The sequence below is a fragment of the Phasianus colchicus genome, chromosome 3 (genome assembly GCF_987193195.1).
Source record: "Phasianus colchicus chromosome 3, bPhaCol1.hap1.1, whole genome shotgun sequence".
Classification (NCBI taxonomy): Eukaryota; Metazoa; Chordata; class Aves; order Galliformes; family Phasianidae; genus Phasianus; species Phasianus colchicus.
The window spans coordinates 83506383-83531411 of record NC_143438.1 but is presented as its reverse complement, the minus strand read 5'-3'; the positions used below and the strand labels follow the sequence as shown (position 1 = coordinate 83531411).

Sequence of the window (25029 nt, the reverse complement as noted above, 5' to 3'; positions counted from 1 at the left end):
GAGTGCTCACTTTTCATACTCCACTCTTTCAACTGAATCTACCACAAATCAGTTATGGAGTGTAATATGTCACGAGAAGGATTCTGGGCTTGGATGAAGGAAATGAGTTGGTGATTAGAGATATTCATTTCCATCCTCAGACAGAGCATGATCAGATACTGGAAGGAGCCACTGGCACAACAGCTCTGGAAGTGCTTTGAAACCTGGCAGATGTTTATATGTTCTTTTTCCTTTTCCATTTCCTAAAGAAAATTTCTTTAATGTTCATATTGCTGATACCTGCCATGTGAGATGCTTGAGAAAGCTGTCACAGTGAAGAATAATATGAGGACTACAGGGTCTTTGCTTATGATTCTTCTCTGATCTCTGGAGGTGTCCTAGAGGTATATTTGGATATATCCCCAGTGCAGTACTGCTTTTCATGTCCCGAAAGATAGCAAAACTCTCTTTGTTTACAAATAAATGTATTTCAATAAAAAAGAAGGAAAATTATTGCTAGGGTACTAGACTACCTCTAGGTACCCATCATAACGAGGAGATGGTCCCAGTGGTATCATATCACAGGCTTTCATGAAGAACATAATTAGCCCATCATGCTTAAAAGCCTATTTTATCCTGGGAACATCTGTAAAAGTATCACAGAGCTTCATATCTTTCCCATTACTGATTTGAGATTAAGCTATTACAGGTTCAGAGCAGAGAGAAGCCTGATGTAAGCAGTGGCTCTGCAAATACCCTGGGGCCTGAAATCCCAGGCATGTTACACCACACGTGTGCATTTGCTGGGCCAGCCCCAGAGGTACTCCGACTTATTGGGAAAACAGTGTAACATTTCTCCTAGTATGTATGGGAATCAGGAAACTCAGTTTTCCTTATCCAATTATTGTTATTCACTGCTCTCTTTTTCTAAGTGAGAGAGCAATACTGAGAGTGTTTTCAAGCTGTTAAGTCAGTGCCACACATTTGCCCAAACAGCCGGTCATTGCAATGGTGGTGGTAGTTTAATATTCGTTTCTCAAGCTAGAGTCCAATTTAGGGCAGGGCAACTGAGAGGCAAATGATGTGCAGAGCACATGAGGAATTGGCCACTGTGTGTACATGGGCAGTGTCCCCTGTTTCTGTAGCATGACAGAGGGAGTGATAAAGACTGCATAAGAACTAGATCAGCTGCTGTTTCCACTAATTCCCATGGTGTAAAATCCAATGGTCCAGGAAATCTAGTTTACCTCTAAGAGCTCAAATGCAGCAAGAATGTCTCCTCCAGAAAGATTCCCACAGTACACTGGGTGGTAAGAGAGTTTAGGTGGTTCATACTTGTGGTCAGCAAGTCTCACCACTGGCGCAGCCACTGTAGACCCAATATATTCTGCTTTACCCTAGAAAAAGGAAACACAGGTGTCAAAGGCACATGAAATGATCTAGACACTAATGTTTGTAAAAAAAAAAAAAAAAAAAGCTTTTCTCTTGAAGTAAACAGCAATGAAAATTCAAGGCAGCTATGACAGTGGGGATCTGGGTGGTGCTGAGTAGTCAATAGCTCTTCAGGGCATCCAAGGTTTCTCAGCTACATTTAGCCAGTGAGACTGTGCCAGAGTTGCATGGCCAGAGATAAACTCACATTTCCACAGACACAGTTACAGTATTTACAGATGTGTGCAAGGACAGTAGGTAAGATTCTTCTTATTGCTCTAAGCCAGTTTTTGGAAGCAATCTTCACTTGGGAAAAACAAAGTCATAGCTATGCAAGGGCATAAAGTTGAGTCTCAGGGCTGTTTTCACATGTTAAACTGCAAACTATTGTAGCACTGAGCTCCATTCAGCAAGGTTAACCACGTTACTTGACAATTTGCCTTTTAATGCTTTTACAGTGGCACAGCTTTGCCTAAACACTGACAGAAAGATGGAACAGTCTGGGTTTCTTCCTAAGAAGAAGTTCAAGTTTACCACTGCATCGTCATCATACAGCTCAATGACGATCTCTGGAGGGAACTGAGCGATTTCCTCCCCATCCCCATGAAGCACAATGCCATTGAAGAGCAGCATCTGGTTCCAAGTAGGGGACAATGTCTGAGAAATGATCTAATGAAAAAGAAGAACTGTTCAGTAACCTGTACATTACATCAAAACTGAGAACAGCTTTCACTTCTGCAGGGTACACCTTTTTCGATCTTGTTTTGCTGCAATGTAATAACATGTAACACTTTAATCACACATAATAATTTTTAATTTATAGTAATTTGACTTACAAGGATGCTTATAGCATTTCATCACTTAAAATGCTTTAACTGGCTTGGAGGGAAATGTATTTAACAAAGACAATATTTAAAGAGGAAAAAATATGCCAACCACAGAACTATTCATAACCTGCTGTCACTCTTTCAGATGGAAATAAGGCTCTTGACTTCATTTTATTGACCCTTGGCTGAAAGTCTTCTAAATACGTGCAAGTTAATTTATTGACTACAATATTTTATTCAAGCAGTGAATAAATAACGATTCTGTGCCTATAAACTACTGCTTCCCATGCCAACTTCTACTTTCCTGAACTTGTTGCATATAAACACTAATCTCACTGACTTCACTCATAAGTTTCTATTAGAAGTTAGAATCACATTACAGGAAAAAATCAATTCATACCCTTGAGGCAAGAGGAGCACAAACAAGAGCTTAAAGCACAGAAGGCTTTTGGCTTCCCTCTCCCTTAAGCATGTGCTACAGCACTTTCTTCCTAAGAGAAGGTATCAGAGAACTTTAGAAGATCAGTCATCATGGTTCAGGAAATGAGCATTGGTTATCTTCTAAGTCAAGGTCTTCCCTCTAGCACAGGGTGAGCAAACTCAAAAGCCAAAGAGAAAACAGATGCCCTTTTATACTTGTGCTACTCTGCTTGCCTTCTGGTGATCAGCCTGCACTCTTTCATTCAGTAGAAGTATTTATGGCACCTGCTAATTACTTCTAGTCAGTCTTCTGAGGAGTTTTTTGGGGGAAGAATTCAGACGAAAAGAAGATTTTAAACACTTCTATCCCAGAGATACCACATTTGCTGAAGTAAATTCTGGTTGCGTCACAGGTTTCAGAACTCCAAGCCCCACTTTAAGACAGTTGTAGAGGACTTAGGACTTCTGAAAGTCACTCCTTACGTTCTAGGACCTTGATCATTTTCAAGGTTGTACCTCAACTCTTCTAGCTGAAGCTGTGAAGAAGTTTCCACTTCTCTTTAGATGTGTCTTCAGACATCCATGGGCAACCACTTGCACCCCAAAATGCCTGGGGAATAAGTGGGATCACTTCCTATGGGCACATTTTGCAGCATTTAAGCCACACATGGCTACAGATGTCATACAAAGGTCTTCTTCGCTCTTTGATCAATTATTACACTAAGTCTATAAGGAAAGATAATTTTTCATACTCATATCAAGCACTGACAAAGGCTCAAAGTGAAAATATACAGAAAAAGATGTTTGCTTGCTGCAAAGGCCCAGTAGCTCCAGACAATCTGACGTCTGAAGGAGCTAAAATAAACAAGTATTACTGCACCTCATGTTTGAGCAGTGAGTACACCTATGCTTTTGAAGTGAACTCTCAGAAGCTGTCTTTTAATGGCAGACATCTAACTTTTCTTGCTAGGCATCTCTTTGCAAAACCAAGATTTTTCCTTTTTGTGGCTTCACTGAACAAAAAATAACCATTCAACTAAAGCTCTAACCATCCAACTAAAGAGTTTTCATTTACTACAGAGGACTTTGCAACTCACCTTTGTGGTCTGGCAGTGTGACGTGAAAGTAACTTTTGCAAAAGGATCAGAAAGTCCGGTGCTGTCGGCTGCAATGAGCCCCCTTGCCTGATACATGTGGGCTCTCAGCTGGAAGAGGTGCACGTCTGCATCATTGCAAAGAAAACAGCAACATCAGCATCATGGAAATGAAGCAGCACATAGGAAAGAGGGGAAGATCCACCACTTGCCATGCAACTATTTCAGCCAGCACCCTCAGAAATGCTGTCCATGTAGAAGAGGGTGGGAAAAGGAACATCATTCTGAAAAGGATCCTTGTCTACAACTCCCTGAAAGGAGGTTGTAGCGAGGTAGGGATCTGTCTTTTCTCCTACGTAACAGTGGTTGGATGAGAGGTAATGGTTTCAAGTCGCCCCAGGGGAGGTTCAGCCTGGATATTTGGAAAAATTTATTCTCAGAAAGAGTAGTGAGACACTGGAACAGGCTTCCCAGGAAGGTGGTGGAGTCACCATCCCTGGAGGTGTTCAGGAAATGTATAGATGTGCACTGAAAGACACGGTTCAGTGGGCATGGTAGGGATGGACCAGATGATCTTAAAGGTCTTTTTCAACTTTTATGATTCTATGATTCTTTTAACTAAGGGATGGTTCCTCGTTGCAAGGAGACAGACTGATAATACAGGGAATAGAAAGTAAGGAAACAGGTCTTTTCTTTCCCTGACACTTGCAAATTGGAAGTGGTAGAACCAAGGAGGCAGCAATGAAACAAGCTTTTTTTTTTTTAACCAAAACTTTTGAGCTGTGATTAACTCAGAGCAGTTGCTTTTAATAGAGACCTTCCAGCCCTCTGAATTAGAGCTTTTGGGGACCACCTGTTTCTTTACAAGACCTCTTTCATTACTATTATGGAGAATAAAAAGTGTCTCACTTTTATACCGCAGGAAGGCAGGGGAGGGCACCATGCTGTGCCCTGAGCTGGCACTGGATGGTATTTCAGTCTCATAACCTACAGGTAAATTATCCATGATGTGGTGGGTGTAGCTGGCAGGTCCAAGCCATAGGTAGATGTCCACCTTTGCCTGCACTGTCCAGCCCAACGGGCGCTTGCCAGGTAGCTTAAAAATAAAAATTAAAATTAAAAATTAAAAAATGCATTTCTTCACTGTGAATGGCCCTAAGACCCATTTAGTACAAGTAATTTCTGTGATTCTTGGGGAAGAAAGAAGTAGTTGGTTGAAACTTCGTAAAAGACGTACTGGTTACTATCGCGTTTGTGCAGAATAGCTATAAGCACACTAGTGATAACACACTGATAACACACACTGATAACCTACTTTTCCCAAATTTCAGTCCACTTCACATTACATGTACTTTCAATGGCCTCCAGTAGATACTCCCATGTCCTCCTAAAAATACTATCTCACTGGGCAGATCAGAAAGCATATTCCAGCATAAAACATTACTAGTCTTGACAAGCAATGAGTATTTCCTTACCTTACTCACTACATCTAGCTCTGCTCAGTGTTTATTATTATCTGTTCCTAAGGTCATTCTTGATATTGTAGGAGCTGCAGGATGAGTTATAGCACTTCATTTTTTGTCTGCTTGTTTATGTAGGCAAATAGTATTGTGTTTAACAAATTCCTGTGACAATTATCAGGGGCTTAGATATTTCTATTCAGTTGCTCTTTAGCTATGCCTTATAGGCATGTTCCCAGCTGCCCCAGGTGGAAAAAAAAAAAAAAAAAAAAGAAACCCATACAAAAAATAATTTTACAGCATTCCTATTGCCTTGTGTGTTCAGACTTCTCCTTCTTGCCAAAGTAACAATTCCACTGCATAACATTCCACTGTTGGACATTATTAGGTACACAGCTTTTGTAGATGTATAATATCCACTCAGACTTCCTTTCAAGATGAGTAATTCCAGAATAATTATATATATATATATATATATATATATATATATATATATATTGCACAAAGTTAGTCATATTTTAAATAGCAACTGCTCTTTTAGCTCAGAATACCTAGTTCCCTTGCTACCAGGTTGCATGCCTGCTGAGCTCTCACCATTCTCTTCCTAACTTCCATGCGCTGCATTCTGATGTCTTTGCCAGCTTAAAGAAGGACAGGCATAAACATACGTAAATGTTAATGGATGACATATATAAACATGTATACATTTTTAGTATATTACAAAGATAAACAAGTAAAATACAGTCCTTGGGTGAAACCTGAATACCAAAGTCTCCTCAGCCATTAGCTATGATCAAATACCCCAGACTCACTTTCAGGAAATGGGTTTTAATCTTCCCACAGTCCTTGCCTCTCTGATCTTTCTCCGGGGAATACAGTATGGATTTTGCGGGGATTCTTGCGTATGCGACTCTCTTGTTGTTGCTGAGCATCCAGATGAACACATCAGGCACTGTATTCTGTGGCTGTTACACAACAAGGAATAGTGAACTAAAACACTTCTTTCTGTGAACCATCACCATTATTTTTTGTTAAAACACTCTACCAAGTGCAGATCCCTCACCTCTCTTGTGTGTACCCTGAATAAACGAGGCTGTCGCTTCCTGCTTTGCAAGCTGTATTTTCACTCATAAACAGACATAAAAGTAGAGAGCTTTGCAGGGTGTTTAAGAAGCACCCACTCTGCAGATCATTCCAGAGGAAACTGAAACTGCAGGAAGCCACTAACCCATAAAGTACCTCCCATTGAAATGTCATCAACTTCATCTTACAAGACAAAAAAAGAGGTCCCAGGCCAAACACAAGCCCTGTTAGGGTAGTATGGTCAGGCTGCGGTTGGATTTGATGATCTTTAAAGTCTTTACCAACCTGAGAAATTCCATGATTCTATAAACTCTGGAATATCCATAGTCCTGTTTGGCTTACTAGCATTGACAGCATGCAGAAAGAGAATGCTTGACTGGCTGGATTTGGCCTGACCAAATACAGCTGTCCTTCTATTATTCTAAGGCTTATTAGTATATGTCTAAACAGTATCTGCACAGTCAAGTAAAATATAGAGACCATTGAGTCCAAATCACTGTGCCATACAAGTGGAGACAGGAACCTGGATCAGAAAGCAGGCTGTCTCCTCCAGGAAAGCGCACAAATGGGATGGCCATTTTTAAAAACAACCTAATCTGTGTTCCAAATCTTCTCAATACCACTTAACTCTGTTTCCTACTCCAGCTTATTAATAGCTCTGTGAATTGCAAAAGAGGTTTAAGGTCAAACATCCAAAGAAGGACTCTTTGGTCAGATGAGATTTGTTATTAGCACTGGATTATGAAAATTAAATTTTAAACTTATCTCAGTTTCTGTATGGATTACCTCATCAACCAAGAATCGAATTTTATCTATAAATATCTGAGTTGCACGTATCATTTCGTCCAATGACATCTTTTTCTGTTGCTGAACAATTCCTTTGGCATCACTGGACATTGCTTCCTGCAACCAGGAATGACAACATGTGTTTTTATTCATAAAGTATTTTGAACAGGACACAGACGACAAAAACAGTCTTAGATGCAATTTAAAAAGAAAAGATAGGCACAAAGTTAGAGCTTATTTTATATATCTACTTTGCCAAAAGATGGCTCTAAGTCCATCTTCATAGGCAATAGATACAATCTTAAAAAACACGTAGGTGATTCTTGTGCTCTGCTTAGCCTAATCCAGATGTTCACTTATGCTAATGTCTCTCTAGCACCCAAAGGAGGGTAAATGTAAAGAAAAATTTTAAGTGTAGAAATGAGGAACAGACCGAAAGAACACGCAAGAACACACCGAAGCTGATGTCTGTTTGTAGATATCCAGGCATAACAAATGCCAGGCTCTACTAGTGTTGAAGCTCAGCTGCACCGCAATAATTAAAAATCCAACAGCAATGTTGATTAGTATTATTCTACTGAACTCAGCATCATCCCATTTTAAAGAGTAAAGAAAAGTCAGTTCATTATTATGATGTCTTATTTGTATTTAAAAACATGCTCTGAATTATTTCAGGGTGTCTTACAACAAAGCACAGTGGGAACGAGCTTTATTAACAAAAATGTTCTAAGATTATATATTCATGTTAATTATAAAGCATTCCTGTGTGGTTGAAATCAAATAGAAATTAATACTCATACAACCCATGAGCTTCCAGTTAACATCACTGCATCAGTGCTTGTAGTAGAAACACTCGTACCAGCTCTTGCCTGAACAGCATGAGTCTTTTTTTGTCCAAAGTGGTGTAGTTCAACCCTTTGGGCTTCTTTTCAACAATGCTCATGAAGGCCCTAGGACACAACAATAAAAGTTGTTTTGAATGTGTATTTGTTTGGTTTGAGTTGGGTTGGTGTTTTGTTTTTTTTTACATGAGTTGCTAGTGTAGATTTTAATGAAATGCTCCCTGCCTGCTGCAGTACATCATTCAGAAGACAGACACTGAAATTCTGTCTAAAATAAATAACAAGTGCCTATAGGATTCAAAGAATAGAGTCTCCAGACTCTTCACCAAACCTCACAGAATTAATAAGTTAAGGTTTATATCTTTTTTGAGTCAAATCATACCGTCTGACACAGACCCCATTGGAGGTTTTATCCCAGCATGTGAAATCCTTTGTTTATATCTTAACTTTGCACATTTTAGCAGAAAATCTATCACACGCTGTATTAAATTCTGTTTATTCACACATGTCTTATCATGTCCAGAAGGCCAAAATAATATGTATATGACTGGAGTAGTCTCCTGTAAATACTGAATATTGACTGTAGCGATAAAATATTTTCTTTGTGTAAATAGAAACTACAATTTGGGAAGCCCTTTGCCAAACAAATATATACATCCCAGAAAGTTTATTGTACTATTTTTGCTATTATTATCATCAGTCTCCTTGTCTAGTCTTGAATTTGTGGCCAACATATAAGGCCAATTTTCAATATTCCTTTAGTAAATGTACTTACCTGCTCTGATTGATGAAGTCACTTAGGGTCATCCTCATTTTCTCCTCAGCTTCAATCTCTGAAATCTTGATCAAATCCTTTACCTGCAGTAATGATTCCTCCTAAAAAAAACGCATGAAAATGTTGTTATGCAAAATAGGGTTGTCATTCTGCTGTTCTCGTGATATCATTATTCACTGTACCACTAGCAAGAATGAGAGAGGTGAGCTTGTAACATGACAAAACAGGACCTTTGATGTACAGCAAGCTTGGTGCACAGCATGGCTTGCTTTGATCCTTCCCCAGCCTCTACAACATGCTTCTACTGCTGGAAGCTGATCTGTTTCCACTCTTTGATGAAGACTGGTTGTGGGAAACTATCCACTATTTAGGAGGAAAATCGATAGATCTCCTTTGCTATGTTTGCAGCCTTGCTGCTTAAATTTAGCAAGATACTGGAGTTAACTTCTCAAACTTCAGTGGGCACAGAAGGTCTACCCTGACATCTACTGCCACTGAGAATTGCAGCCTCATTGGCTAAGATAAATGGCTGAATGGCAAGAAACAAAGCTGGGGTAAATTGCAGAGGCCTGTTCTGGGGGAAGTGACATCCCACTGTCATGCTCTGCTGAACACCTAAGCCTGGGAATTTGGTTGCCACTTACCAGGTGATGTGCCATTTTTTCAAGAGTGTTAGAAGAGTACAGACGAAAGGTTTGGTCACCCCAGTAACTCCTGACACAGATGCAGGGCTTCCTCTCATCATATGGCAAGTACTGATAGTTCCTGTAGAAGTAAAGTACAGGGTGGAATGTAAAAGTGAGAAAGGAGTTCAGGGCGAGGTGATGGAATGAAAAGCTATTTATTTGGTTTCCTCTCATGAGCTCTGCAGTAAATATGTAGGAAGAACAAACAGAAGTACCACTTATTTACAAGATCACATGCTACCTATGAGATCCCTGAAAAGAAAAACTTGAAGTTAATGGCTCTAATTCCAGTACTTTCCAGAGTGAGAGAAAAGTCAGGCAAAGAGGCATTCAGAGGTCTGAAAAACTTGGATAATGTGGGAAACTACAGCTTCATTGCTACATTTGCGGGTGCAACATACAGCACAACCAAGGGCAAAAATAAAATCCTTATCATGTCTTTAAGGCTCTGTGCACTGCCTGGCAGGAAAGGCATGGCAGGGGCGCAATGCCATTTTCATTTCATGGGACAGTTTCTTCAGAATGAATGGCTATTGGATATTGCCATATCTTGACAGATCCTCAGCAAAGGCGATACCTAGCTCATAACTCAGTGATAGAGCATCAGCTGCTCTCTCTTTTCCCACTTTCAATCTTAGGGCCGAGTTGTGGTATTGGCTTTTTTGCAGAGCTACATTCTTTTCGTTCGGTTTAAAAGAGAGTCTTGTACTAAAAGACGTGCAAGTTACCAGCACAAACAGGGTCTCTACAAACTAACACATGCCCTGCACAGAGCCTGGTGTTTTGATTAGAGTTGTGGTAGCCACAGTGCCAAAGCTATGTACCTGATGAGCACATTGTCCTCACTTTATATAATGTGCAATGAAACATCACATTTAGCCATACTGGACATTACACCAGAGGCCTCATCACTTTAGCAATTAACAGTAGGACAGCAAAGAGCTTTTTAATGGAAATAAAGCTCTGTAAACTGATTTATGTTCTTTTGGGACTGGCTTCGATCCAATGCCACCAATACATACTCTGCAGTTAGAAAAGGCTGTAACAAAGAGTTATTTTCTGGTGTGTACTCATCTTGTGACCCTGAAGAATTTTGCCACCAAATTTGATTCTCCAGATAATAAAGAACAAAAGCTCCAGAGCCCTCTGCTCTTTCACAGTGTTCAACAACTGGCAGAAAATAAATAGTTGCATTTTCCATTTCCTCTCCTTTGGGAGAGGCTGTGGTACCCAAGAAGGGAGATTGTACTTGGTAGGAAGAAAAGACTTGACTTCTTCCATCCATCTGAGCACAACCACATTTTTAGAAAATTCTGACCACCTGTGCTTGAAATCTGGAGCCCCAGACTCTGAATTGCCCAAATTTGGGCATGCTCCTGTGGGCCCAGAATGGTCTGCGTCTCCAACATTTACTTCTGTTGATGCCTCAGATACCATTTCAGAAAGAACTGCACCCATGAGTTTAAGCATTAAATCAAACCACAAAAACCAAATCACCTGTCACTCCTGCCAGGCAGTGCACAGAGCCTTAACCCTATCTATAAACTCTAAATTCCACATAACACTAGCAGTTTTATGTATGAGCTTTTTGTTCAAAAAATATGAAGATCACCTCTACAATTTTACTGTCCTATGGGATATCGAATAGAAACAAAATTTTCAACTTACTTTCTCCTCAGTAACCTAAAGCAAGTTGAGCATTACACAGCAAATTTGGTACGTAGCAGAGCTATGTAGATCTCAAGCAGTAATGAATTTAGTGGTTTCATAAGAGAGAGGAACAATTCAACTATCTAAGTCAGAACTTCTTGACCAGAAATTCTAGAGCTCATGAGTCCTTTCATGGAATTTATTAAGAAAATTATATGTCCATGAACTCCAACACTCATACGGAAATTATAGCCTTCTTGTCTATTACCTGTTCTGGGGGAATTTAAGGGAACTGATTTTTCAGTGTACCCATCTCATATGTTTTGATAGAAGTGTAGAAAATTCCTGGCAATTTTGTGATTGTCTACATTAGAAGTCTTATTGTTCTTCATGCTTAGCGAGTGCTTTATTCTCCAAAGCAGACACTTGCTATTGTTTTTTTACTGTTCATTTATGATTCTAAGACACAGAATTTATTTAAAATATCCCATTAAATACTGATTAATGCTAAAAACATTCAATGATGAGACCAGTAAAATTCCAGCAAAAGGTGACAGCCATAAAGTCAGTATCTGTTTGGCTGGCCAAACTGCTTTAGATAGAAGGGGAAAAAAGTGCAGCATTTTACATAAATTTGAGAAAAAAAGACTTTTAATGAGAGAAACTTGGTTAATATTGCCTACAGAAAATAGCAGATTTGAAGAATTATTCATTCTTTTTCAACAACTCCTTAAATTCTTGTTAAGGGAAAGCTAAAAGTCCCGAAGTCTCTCATGGAGGATAAATAACCTAGCATGTAGAAAAATCTGCAATCTTTTTAACAAGGAAAGGCAACTATCTTTATATCAAAAAATTGTTTCCACTTTTAATTTACTAATTAGCTACAGAAACAAAAATTCTGCTATGATATTTTCCTATATTTTCTTATTTGTTTTGTTCCACTACATCTTATTTAATTTGTCCGAACTGCCAATCAAAAGAAAGGATTAAAGCACTTCTCAACTCTAGGGAAGCCCAGAAACCAAACAGATCCAGGTTCAAATTTCCCACCTGGCCCTTCTATCTGTACACTTGTCAGTGCCTGGCCTTCTACAGATTGAGATACCATCTAGTCTTGGCATACACCAAATATCATGGATTGTTCTACCTACCAAAGTAACAAAAAGTACTTTTCATTGGCATCCTTGAAATGAATTAAACATTTTCACTTCTGTTCATAAACAAGAATTCTTCTGCATATAATTATCCATTGCTCCATCCTTCTTTTTTTTTTTTTTTCTTTTTGATTATTCCATTCTTCTTTTATTACTACTTGCTATTTAAATCTACATCTATCACAATTAGCTCTCAAAAGTGTTTTGGGAAACTATTTCTATCTTGATCACATGTCAGTATTTTCAATGTGTTATTCTACTGCTGGAGATGGCAACACGATAGATGCCTCTTGTGATCAGGATATGGATCCTAAACCAGAGGCAGCACTGATTAAGGAAATGCACTCTTTCTTACAGCTTTGTGAAATATAACTGGCATAACACAGCCCTTTTAAAAATCACCAGAAGTTCAAGAACCATGAAGTCAAGATCAGAAAATATTGAAAAATTGGATATAGACTATTCACTGCAGTGAAGCCTGGCAAATTTATTATCATGAAAGATGCAATCAAAGATGCACAAAGATCCCCTTTGAGAGCCTTAATTCCACTGAATAATTTTAATGCTGTTAGAGTTTATTAATTAGTCCCACAGGATTATAAAAGAGGAACAAAGTTTGTGTATGATGAGGCCTTAAAACACAGATCCTCACCTGTTCCCACCTGTGATTAGTGGCCTCTCAGGGTGTGTGGTGGATGCCAGGGGTACTCCAAGCTTATGACACATTTCATCATCCTTATCATGTAGTAGGCTTTCTTCCATTTCTTCATCACGTGCCTTCTTTTTCCCTCCAGCTCCTGCTGACACTCCATCAGTAACTTTACCAAAGTTACCTAGAGACACAGTATTACAAGTGAGGAGATGACTAGCAAGGAGATGGTAAACCTGAATGAGGCTTAAAAAAGAAGAAAAATATTCATACTAGTGAAACTTCTTTGTCCCTCCACTTTTATCATTATCTGTTCCTGACATACCAAAGCATAGAAAGGTCCTGACTGATTATGTTCATCCCGATGTCTGTTCAGACTCCAGAACCATGCTTCCATTACCAGCCCTACCCAACAGGCATATGGAATACCAATGCCCATCACTGAGAGATCCTCTGCCTGCTAACCCACAGGAACACCACAGGAGGACAACAGTTTTCTTTTGGAATTCTTTTACTAAAGAAATTCAGAAGCAAAATCAATACTGTCGCTAATATTTCTAGACCCAGAACCCTGAGTATATTTGTCTTAAATAGTAACTGTATGTTTCTTTTGCAACATGTGGATGATAATTACAAAGCCTGATCTCAGAATCATTATAGCTCATTTTCAGCCAAGCAATTTTTGTTAAGTAGGGTTGCAAAGAGACCTTTAGTAAGAACAACACCTTGAGGCCACAGCCTCATGCTTGACACTAGAATTCTCTGCCAGTAACACAATCATCTTCTCTGATAAGATTTTTCCTTAAAAGGCAGTTATCAGCACTGGGAAAGATGTTATCCCTGAAAGTGGCAATTAGCTTAAAGACAGGCAGAACAGATTCACTGAAGGAGAGGAATGTGCTGAGTCACCCCACACAGCATCCCCATCTGGATTCTAGATTCAGCCCTTCAAGTAACTAAAGACCTTTTGCCAAATTTGGATCCAAATTTCAACTGCACATATATCTGGCAGATGTTCATGTCCCGAGATCAGAGCCAGACTCATCTTTAGTAGTAACTCCAACAAGAATACAAAAATCAGTATCATTTCTCAACCAATTATACAAAATGAGTTTATTGCTATTCCTAGCACTGCTTCCTGCTAAGTTTCAGCATGAATCAATATCACTCACTGATTGCTCTATTTGTGAGAGCAACCTCTCCCTGCACAACTATCCTTACTGCTGAGCACACCAAGGTACACAGGCACAAAGATGGCAAGTGTCAGGGTGCTACAGTCCAGAATGAGCATGGTGCTACCCACGTGTTGCCCTGATGATCAGGGTTTAGTTCCAACTTGTAAGCCTTGTTCTGAAGGTGATGCTTGATACACAGCATTCTGTAGCACACAGTGTCCACATGCAGGCGAGACATCCTCTCTTCTTTAGAGAAGAGCTTAACACACTCACCAACAGAAACCTCAAAGGTTATTGGCTTGTCTCCAACCTTCCTATCAATCATTGTGGCTTCAAAAAATGTCCCAAAGAGGAGGAACTCTTCAAATTTCTCTCCATAAATCTGTTGGAGAAGAAAAAGGCAGAAAAAAATGGCATTTATTTTACTTTCTACTCTTCTTTTGCAGCACAAAGACTTGACAAGTATCCAGCAGCTGTGTTACTGCTGTAGATCTAACGGCCTGAGATTGCCAGTGATTATACAGTGAGAAGTAATACCACTCTGCTCTTACTGGAAAAAGAGAAAAACATGAAGGACTTTGGTTGTATCAGCAGTATCCAGTAATATCAGTTGGTTACATAAAAGTAATTTCTTCTCACTCCATATTCGTCTTCACCAGTAGTCTCTTACACAGTTCCTTTATTTCCACACACAGTTAAACCACCAATCCATCAATAAGTTTCTGGTAGTTCAAGGGCACTTTTTGCTGCTTGCCCAACTCTGTTCCCCAGGAGTGACTTTAACCTACTGCTCTTGTGTTCGCATTATCAAGGTGTCGACCTGGTGGGTTATGAAGTTCTCTGCTGTTTGCCTTCCCCAGCATCACAGCACAGACACTGGTAACTGTTGTCAGTTTTTCACATAAAGTGGAAGCACAGGAACCAAACAATCATGACACAGAATCAGGCACTAAAAAATGTCACTTCTTGGAGTTTTGAGACTCAGTTTCGTTCTGTATAAACTCATTCAAGGAAAGCCAGCTGAGACCTTCAGTCCTCTTGGGCCATTAACAAAGCAACCTATTAACCTCAAATCAAGACTAAGCTCAAATGAACTGAATTTAATGGCTTAAGTTCTCCCAGGTTCATATACTGACTGCCGCAAACTCCACAGAACAAACGCTACTGATCTCCTCATATGAATATCAGTGCACTGAAGCCCATCAGGCAAGATCAGAAAGAGCATCTTTTTGAACAGAGTGAGGAAATGATTAAAAAATCATCTATCTATGAACGTTAGTTTCCCTGCCTTTTGCAAAGCAGAAACAGCTTTTGACGTAGCCTACAGTCTCTTCTTTTTGAAAATAACCCTCTGCTATCCACAGCAAAGGAGCGTATGTTTCCAACAAAAGAATTAGCAGCATTTTAGATCAAACACAACTTCACAAGCAGATTGCAGCTCCAGAGAAGCTTTAGCTTCTCTGCACCTTGATTATTTTCAGTATGAACCCAAAGCAAAGTGTGCCTACTAATGCTGAGGCTCAGAGACTGTGACACACATTTACCTCCCATTACAAAGAAAGGAAATAACAAAAGTTTAATGTCTTCTTGCTGTTGGAATCAGTCAGCAAAGTTCACCCGTGGAGCCAGGTAATTTGCCTCTGTTGTCTCAGAGGCTCTATGAGACATTTTCCAACTTATTTGTAATGGCTCCTTTTCCCACTTTACTTTTCAGAGAGATGAAATACAATTACTTCGTCTATTATAGGCATGAAATATTGCTGAAACAAAAGAATATGCACTGCATTATGTTGCTACTTCTTACTCATTCCATACTGGAAATTGAGGCATGGTTGCCAGAAATAAAACCTTATTACTGCTATTAATATTTATTTGTGATACCGCAGGGTTTGTTCCTCTGCCTGGAGTATTTAGCTAGCAGCTAAAGCCACATTGTTTGAGCCTCTTACAGTAATGGACTTCTTCTGTATGGAAGAAAATCTATATGAAAATAAATTTCTTCTCATGTCATTGCTATTACAGTCTCCAGAGAAGAACAGAGCTAGATAGGTACATAAAGTAAGACCAGGGCCCAGACTTGCATGTTGGCCTGCAGTTATCCATACAACTTCTCTGCCAACACGCTCCTTGACTTGTGTCATTTGGCAACTCTTACCTCACAGGTTTCTAATAGGAATACATAGATACAGACAGTGCAGAAGGACTAATAATACAGAAGATAAGTTCTATGGAAACCCGAGTCCTAAGCAGTACTTTCTCTGAGTTTCTGATACATATTAATGTTCCATTTGAATTACTTTATTATCAGAAGATACAAAGACTATGGGGGCAGCAAGAGGGGAGCATATAACAGAAGTATTACATGATCTAAATGCATATATATAAATCAAAGGCATCCTCAGAAGTTTAGGGGCATGTGTCAATCAACCTCTTAATATCATACCAACCTCTGAAGGCACATCAAATTGCTCAACTTCCACTTCAGTTGAGTTTGTCTTATCTGAAGGAGAAGCTGACTTTCCATCCTCTCCTGTTTTGTCAGTTTTGTCTTTTCCTTTGGCTGCTTTATCTTTATCTTTAGCTGGCAACTTGATATCCTTGATGATTCTTGAAAGTTTTGACTCACGAGCTCCTCCTGAAAGTATCTCCACAGCAATCTCAATGAAGAGACGCCCCCTGAAAGATGCCCCTTCTCCAAAACCTTCATTAAGTTCCTGGTGGTCGTCCATGAGGCTGTTATTCCTGGCTGAGCCGTAGAGATTGATCCAGGCAGGCCCAAAGGTAGGCAAGAACCCTGGGGATAAAGCACATTTTATGGCATTTCTATTAGGCATTAGCACACACTCCTGGCAGTCTGTTCCATGAAGTTTGCCTCTCTTGCTCCAAAAGCCAAGCCTGGGTCCATTTCTGTGCAGGTATAAACCAATTCCTATAGACCACTGTTTTGCAGGGCAAATCTTAGGCACTCAGTAGCTGCTGTTAATACTCAACCAAGGACTCTGTCAATCTGAAGTTCTTTATCAGAAGCTATTCATGCTTCATGTGCTGGGAACATAGGACCTATCAAACTTCTTGGAAGAAAATACCTTGGTCCCAAAGGATGAGGACTGGGACATGGTGGGAGAGGCTTTCTCACCTTGCTGTTCACAGGCTCATGTCACTTCTCACCTTTTATGATTTCTCATATGATTTTGGTTTAAAGAGTCAGATACAAATTTGAATTGCCAAGGATAACTGGCTGTGTTCCACACTGTGATAACACATTATAAATTAGGCTAGAGACATATGCTCAGTCATCAGTGAAAAGAGTCAAGGCAGTGAGTTTCATCCATGAGGGTTTACAAATTTGTTTATGGTACCTCTTTGAGCTGTGGTAGCACCCAGCTGAGTGCTAACAAAACACGTTTCTCTTCCTGGATAAATGCCTGCTCTGCCTATGGCGTGCACTTTGTGCTTTCATTGGCAAAGAGATACTAGTATAAACTGTAAATTTACATCAGTTATCCCTAATGGTCTGGAGAAAATTTTTGCCAGTCACAAAGAAGGTACCAATTAATGCAGCAGCCTTTTAACAAGTAAGGAAGTAGCACACTACCATACACCAAACACAGTGCAGTAGAACTTTGAATTCAACAAAGAGAAGGACTTTGAGAACCAACAAAAGTCATGATGTTTACTTGAACACTGGGAATCCGTAAAATGGGATTAATCAGTGCTCAGGTCTCTAACAAGTGGATTTTACTGTAGGGGCATATTCTGGAACAGCCATTTTTCCTTTACCTTTGTCACCATCTTGTTCATTGGATATTTTCTTCAAATCAATGAAGTGGGTGGCTAAGGCAACATCGTTCATGCTGCCCTCGTCCCAGACTTGGATTTTGACTCTTCGGCAGAGAGGAGGGAACATTTCCTTGAAGATAATCTGTTCATGCCATACAGGATCTGCACAGTTCTTTTGCACAGTTGTCCGACCCTGAAATGAAAGTCCAGTATATGCAACTCTGCACGGATTAGACTCTTGAGAACAGCAATGAGTATTTTAATTGCACTCAGCAACATTTCACCAGTTAATTTTTAAGCACAAATATCCTGTGATACAAGTACTTCTGCTTTTTCTATTAGCTTTATTCTTCCCTCAGTATCTAATAAAAGACCACATTATGGCTTAAGAATTCTTAGCTGCGCACAGCACACCTTAGAATAAAATCTAATTCATGGAATTATAGAATCTTTTGAGTTAGAAGAGACCTTCAAAGGCAATCTAGTCCAACTCCCCTGCAGGGACACCTACAGCTAGATCAGGTTGCTCAGAGCCTGGTCCAGCCTGACCTTGAGTGTCTCCAAGGGTGGGGCATCCACCACCTCTCTGGGCAGCCTGTTCCAGTGTTCACTATCCTTATTATAAAAAAATTCTTCCTTACTTACAGTCTAAATCTTCCCTCTTTTCATTTGAAAGCATTTCCCCTCATCCTGTCACAGCAGACTCTGCTAAAGAGTGTGTTGACCACACCATACAACTTGGTGTCATCAGCAAACTTGCTGAGGGTGCACTTGATCCCACTGTCAGTGTTGTTGATGAAGATGTTAAAGAACACTAGTGCCAGTACTAACTCGAGGAACACCACTCATCGTCAATCTCCATCCAGACATTGAGCCATTGACCACCACTCTCTGGGTATGATCTCTCAACCAGTTCTTCATCCATTGAACAATCTACACATCAAATTCATATCTTTCCAATTTGGAGAGAAGGACATTATGAGGGACCCTGTCAAAGGCCTTACCGAAGTCCAGATAGAGCATGTCAGTGGCTCTTCCCTTGTCCACCAACATGGTTATGCCATCATAAAAAGCAGCAAGGTTGGTCAGGCAGCACCTGCCCTTGTTCAAGTCATGCTGATTATCCCATATCACCTCCCTCACTTCCATGTGCCTTAGCATGGCTTCCAGGAGTTATCCTCCTGGAATCTTGATCTTCCCTCGCACTGAGGTGAGCTGAGACAAACAGGTTGGTCGTTCCCTGGGTCATCCTTCCTACCTTTCTTGGCCCTTTTTCCAGTCACCAAGGACTTCACCTGACTGCCATGAGTTTTCAAATATCATCAAGAATGGCTTGGTGACTACATGAACCAATTCCCTCAGGACTCTGGGATGCATCTCATCAGTACCTATAGACTTTTGGATGTTCAGGTTCCCAGGCACTCATAAACCTTATCTTCTTTCACAGTGGGAGAGGCATTGTGCCCCTGGTTCCCACCTTCCTACTGTCTACTCAAGGGCAGTGTGTAGAGTAGTTGCTAGTGAAAAGTGAGGCAAAAAAATTGTTGAATACCTCAATCTTTTTCCAGATACACCCTTCTGGACTTTCCTTTTCTTAATTCTTCCTTCCCTTAATTCTTAGTTCTTTCTCTTCCCTTCCCTTTTCTAATTCTTCAGGACCCTTATGCACGAAACATATCTGTGAAGCCAGACATTTATGTTTATGCTATAAAACGCACATCTTAAAGTGGCTTTTGAAATATCTTGGTAGTAGTAATGCCATGCATTTTGTCTCATAAAAGCTTAAATTCATTACTGCTGCCAGGCTCTATGTACCAATGGAATTACCTTAATCGAGGTAATAAAATATAAAATATGTATTCTGTATAAAATATGATTTCTGTGGCTCATGCTCTAGGCACGTATCTGTGTGCTACAGATATAGAGATTGGAGCTTCTCCTAGCCTGAAGGAGATGGCAGGACCATATCACAGCAGCAACAGATCTTCTATTTTCACATTTGATGAAAACAACTAAGAAAGGAAGTCCAACTGGGCTAGACCCATATTTGACATGCCAGCATGCAAACTCACACTGATGACCCATTCCTGTGTTTTCTTCAGATCTCTACTAAGTCTAAACTATCTGCACACATTTGACCAATCATTTTAACCCATACTCGTTTCAGACTTTCAACACTTCACCATTTGGGTTCACAGCAAAACATGAACTCAGCACAAAAGACCTCATTCTCATGTCTAAAACCTGTAAAGGATGAAATATACTTCTCCCCTCTCTCCCCTGGGCTTTCTTGCACACAGAAAGTACTGCTGCTTTCAAATAATTTTCAGTTAGGTTCTTTCATTATTTAGGTAATAATCAAAACAAGCTCCTTGACATGGTCCTTCATGGTCGTAACAGGGGCACTGGATCCCTGGGCATCTTCTCTTTTCTTCTTTGCCATCAATTCAATCCAGATTAAACCTACCTTACTGATTTCAATCCTGTTTCATTTTTTCACTTCAAGGAGATCAGATTATAGGACTGACTTAATACCACACTGCATAATTTGCTGTTTTGTAACTTGATGCTTTTTAAAAAATCTGCAGAATTTGCTTTCCCTTACTGCTGCCTGCCTCCAACCTACTGCTGTGAGGATGATACTGTTTTTTCTGCTGACATCAAGAGTTTATTTCACTTTTTTTCCTGCGTAATTTAAGATCTGAAAAATTTCCTTCTGTTGAAAGAAATATGTGTTTTCCCTATTTTACACAACAAAAAATTAAAGGACATCAGCTCTATTGCCTGCTTGCTATACAGCTAGCAAGAAAGAAGGCCTACATTTGTGATCAAGAGGATCCCAATTACCATTTGACCTGCAAACATGACCACCACATAGGGATCCACAAGGTCCTTACTGTCGCCTATGAATGCTTTCGTGACATTTGCCATGATGCTAGAGTTCATCTTTGGAAGTCCTTCTGCTTTGTAAATTCTCACATAAAATCTGGCCCATGGTCTTTCAGATGGAAATCCTTTGGGGATCAAGAGATTCCTGAAAGGAAAGAGAAGACACTTCTTTAAAATTGGAAGTGATGTTTTTTTTCCAAAATTGTTATCTAAAGTTAGCTTGCATTCTGAGAATAAATAAAAAAGGGGGTATACATTTGTTTTTGAATTTCCAGAACCGCAACATTTCTGGTTACTATGAGAAAATAATACACCATTATTCAGCAAACATGTCTGTTGACATATATGTGGTTCTAAAGGCACAGAAAACATCATTTCTAGGTGACCTCTGGATATTTCAATGCCCTTCTCAGAGCAGGTATAGCTGGATCGGGTTGCTCAGCACTCTGATAAATTCTGAGTATCTCCACTTTCTCTTGGCCTTTGCTACATTTAACCACCTCCATGGTACAAAATATGTAAATTTATTTATTTCTGTTCGGCAATTCCCTTGTTCTAACTTGTATCCAAAGCCTCTCATTCTTCTACTCTGGAAATAATCCAGCTTTGTCCTCTTCATTATAGAGCTGAAGATGGCAGTAAGATCCCCCTTCATTTTCATAAATAACGAATCTTCCCAGCTCTCCTTGTAGATCATGCAATCCAGTCCCATATCTTGGTGGCCTTCCATGAACTTGGTCCTATATGTCAGTATTGACTAGAAACATTCTCTTGTAAAATCTAAAGTATACTGGCAGCTTGTTACCACCTCAATTTCTGTATTTTTCATGGAGAGTGCATGTGAGTTTATTGAAGAATGTGGAAAATATAATATGCACATATCTGATAGATAAGAACTAATAGCTTCTCACGCTTTTTCTTCTTACTTCACTGCTTTTCAAAAATATTTCAATTGATTTTAAATCAATGAATCTTCTATCAAGGATAATCTGGCACTTAGCCACAGGTTCTGGTCAGCTCTATCAGCTACAGATAAGTGACTGTGACATGCTCTTCAATTTATTTGAGAGGATTATAAAAACCTCTCTTTGAGTACATCAGAACAGCCAGGCACATGATAACTTCAGCTATTAACCCTGTGTTAGCAATGACAGGAGTGAAAAGAGAGCAGAGGACTTTTCTGGTACTTAGTAAAGAAGGATGCAGTAAGAAAGAAACTATTGCAGTACTTTTCAATCTGCTCCTCAGTATCAGCTGTTTTTTGTGTGGCTTGTATCGTGTCGCCTTTCCCAGTCACACTGATGTCACACTTCAGGTATCCCTTGGTTCCTGTCCTGATATCAGCAGGATCTGTGAGAAGCGCCCACTTGTCGCAAAATTGATGACCTGTAAGATGGACAAACTTAAGCACCAAGATGGAAGCTGCAAAACATGCAAAACTTGCTCTTTTCCATTTGCGTCAAGGGTACTGCAATCATTCATGTTTTAAGCTGGATTTGAGGATCGAAAATGTTGTGTGAACAAAAAGGAAGACAAGAGAATTGATGTAGGTCTCACTGGGAAGAAGGTTATTTTCATCAGTGTTTACTAGGTTCAATAACTGAAGACCAGGGGAAGGCTAGGTAAGGTTTCAGCAGCTAAGCTAAGGCTGAGGCTTTAAGAATGACCTGATTTTTCATGAGAACTGTCTGAAGATTTCAGTACTCTCCTACAGCAAGAGGGTGGCCTGAATGGCTCTGCTGTTATGTCTCTATCTGTGTGATGCTGTATCTGAGTGACACCTACAGCAAGTGGCCTACATGCATCCTTTCCTAAAGACTAGGAAGAGATCAGGTCATAGAATGGCTTAGGTTAGAAAGGAATTTAAAGAGGTCCCTGAGTAACTGTGGAAGAGAAAAAGATATATACTTTGTAGGTGGCTGTAAAAACAGGACACAAATGGGATAGGTAATCCTTCCTTAATCACAAATTTCAGTAAGCGCTGGATATCTCTGAAGATGGCAGTGGAGCCATAGTCAGCTCTTTGCCATTTCCTTCTTCTCTCCTCCTTTCTGGTCTGCGTCTCCTCTTACCTTGTGCTCTCCTCACAATTTTATCCACACTCTCTCCTCTCTTCCCACCTCCCCCCACTTTTGCCAGCACAAGTGGTAACAAACAGGTAGGTTCAGATTTTGTAAACACTGAGCTGCCCACTCTGACCCCCTAATTAAATGCTGACTCTAGCAAAGGGCAGATTGTCAAGGTGTTATCAGTGCTGAACTTTCTTCCTTCCAGAGAACCAACTTTGCCTGGTCATCTGTCATCCATATAGGAAGACAAACCTTCCAAAAATCCAGCTAAGTTCGTCCCTTGACATACACCTCAAGCACCTAAGTGGAAAAGCAACACACCTCCCCCTTCCTTCCTCCCAACTCATTTAACAGGTTTAACAGGCTGGAATCCGCTTACCTGGCTGAGCATACACCGTCCCCAGATCTACCTTAAAGGAGCCTATCAGCACACTCCCGATCAGCTTATGGTGCATAACCTGTTACAAAAATGCAGTGTTACTGTTTTTTTCTATCACCGTAAGAGCAATTTAAAGATCACATTTGGTTCAGAGGTAGTAAACAGTGACACTGAGCAGCACATGAAGATGACTGCTTATAGCTGCAGATACAGGGAGCATTTGGAATTTCTTCCCTCATGCCTTCTGCCAATCTAGAAATCAATTCAGTTGCATTCATTTGGAATCACCCAGGTTCATCCCAGGATGTGTAAGAAGGTTTACTCCCAAATAAGGAATCAGATGGATATGTCTTCAGAGCAGATGTAGTTACATTACTTATCCCAGTAAATTTAAATAAATCATAATAAGGACAGACACATGGGGCACAGCTGGTTCCACATTAGGCTGCAGAAACTGTATCACTTTTTGTGCAATAGCTGAATTGCCATATGAACTGAGTACACCCACAGGAGAAAGAATTAAAGTGTTCCTTTGCAACATTTCAACATGTATTAAACAAAGAGACTCAGTCCTGATTTAACCCCCACCATATTAATGAAGTCAGAGAAGTGATGTGGATGTAAATGAGATGGCAAGCAGGTCCCAGGGAGTCTGTCTCTTTAGCCTTCCTGCCAAGTAATGAATTTGATTTAGTTCAATTGAACTCAAATTTGATTAATAACTTTCCTTTGTCAGATGATTCCTACATCTCTGTACTTTTGTGTTTGGTTTTCAAATACGTCTGTGTGTTCCATCTTACAGGCAAGGCAGTGCTAGCAACATATTCTAAGGGAAGACTGGCTCTGGAAATGATTTCTTAAAGAATATGCCTCTCACCAAAATAGCTGACAAGGTTGGAATCCACTCCTTGGTTGTGAAATACTTTCTGAAAACAGCCTAAGTCATCTAGAAAATCTTGGCCCAACTGCAAATTAGTCCCTGTGTTTAGTTTCACAAAAGTGAAATTGAGAATTTGGAGATAAATATTCACACATCTGAGAGCATTTTAGGAATTTGAAAGACTTCATACTCTGACTTTGGACTTGCACATCCATGTTAGGGACACTGGACTTTTTATTGGATTTATCATGTGACTTCAGTTTCTGTGTTACCCTCCAGTGTGCCTCTGTGATTTTGTCCTTGGTAAAACCTCACTTCAACATGGAAACTGTTGAAGTAGGACAGAAAAATCAAAAGACAAAGGAGAAATTTTATTCAACCCTATTAAAGCTTAAAAACTAATTGAGCTTTGTGTAGGAGAGGAGTCAGCGTCAAGCCAGTGAGTGCTTCATGCACAGGTGCTGCTTTTCTCAATCCCTTATGCCACCAGGTTCCTTCACAGTGCTGCTGCTTTGCTCTGACAAGGCTGGACTAAGGTACCCATGGAGGAATAAGCCATGAAAACTGGTGGGTTTCATCTTGCCATGTGACAAGATCATAGTTTTGGAAGAACCACATGGGGACAGAAGCTTACCCAAATCTATTGTCCCACCAGTAAGGGTGGGTGGAATGGGGAAGTAGGATGTAGGCTTTCCGTGATCAAAACACTGAAGTTGCTTTATGACCTTGGAAACAAGAGGATGGGGTGTGCCTAAGTCTGACATGATGTTGTCTCACTGCTCTTTGTATTTTCTTTCCAGGGTATGGCAAGGTATTCAAGCAGCGTTAGATGTGTAACCCTCACTACTCTATCTGGAGGTTTGCTGTGTAAAACATGATGTCCTTGGATGAGCCCTCTATGGCACTTTTAACTGCTGAGGGAATACCTTAATGCTTGTGTTAAGTGCTCTGTATTTCTCCTGGTACTTCTTCAAGCATAGTTTTGTTTTTTGTTTTTTTTTTTTTTTAATGATAGCGAAGT

General features: G+C 40.0%; 1 protein-coding gene across 1 annotated transcript in view; it reads right to left on the bottom strand.

Moving 5' to 3' along the window:
- Nucleotides 1–25029, bottom strand: part of FER1L6 (fer-1 like family member 6) — a 66795-nt gene that overhangs the window by 29989 nt on the left and 11777 nt on the right. Inside the window, exons 8-23 of the mRNA XM_090138302.1 lie at nt 23129–23207; nt 21910–22066; nt 20639–20825; nt 17792–17984; nt 16459–16805; nt 14285–14393; nt 12840–13020; nt 9342–9462; nt 8698–8798; nt 7940–8030; nt 7081–7197; nt 6024–6176; nt 4661–4847; nt 3755–3879; nt 1945–2079; nt 1227–1376 (exon numbers count right to left, since the gene is read on the bottom strand). Of these exons, the coding sequence (XP_089994428.1) occupies nt 1227–1376; nt 1945–2079; nt 3755–3879; nt 4661–4847; nt 6024–6176; nt 7081–7197; nt 7940–8030; nt 8698–8798; nt 9342–9462; nt 12840–13020; nt 14285–14393; nt 16459–16805; nt 17792–17984; nt 20639–20825; nt 21910–22066; nt 23129–23207 (2433 nt within the window). The remainder of the gene's footprint in view (nt 1–1226; nt 1377–1944; nt 2080–3754; nt 3880–4660; nt 4848–6023; nt 6177–7080; nt 7198–7939; nt 8031–8697; nt 8799–9341; nt 9463–12839; nt 13021–14284; nt 14394–16458; nt 16806–17791; nt 17985–20638; nt 20826–21909; nt 22067–23128; nt 23208–25029) is intronic.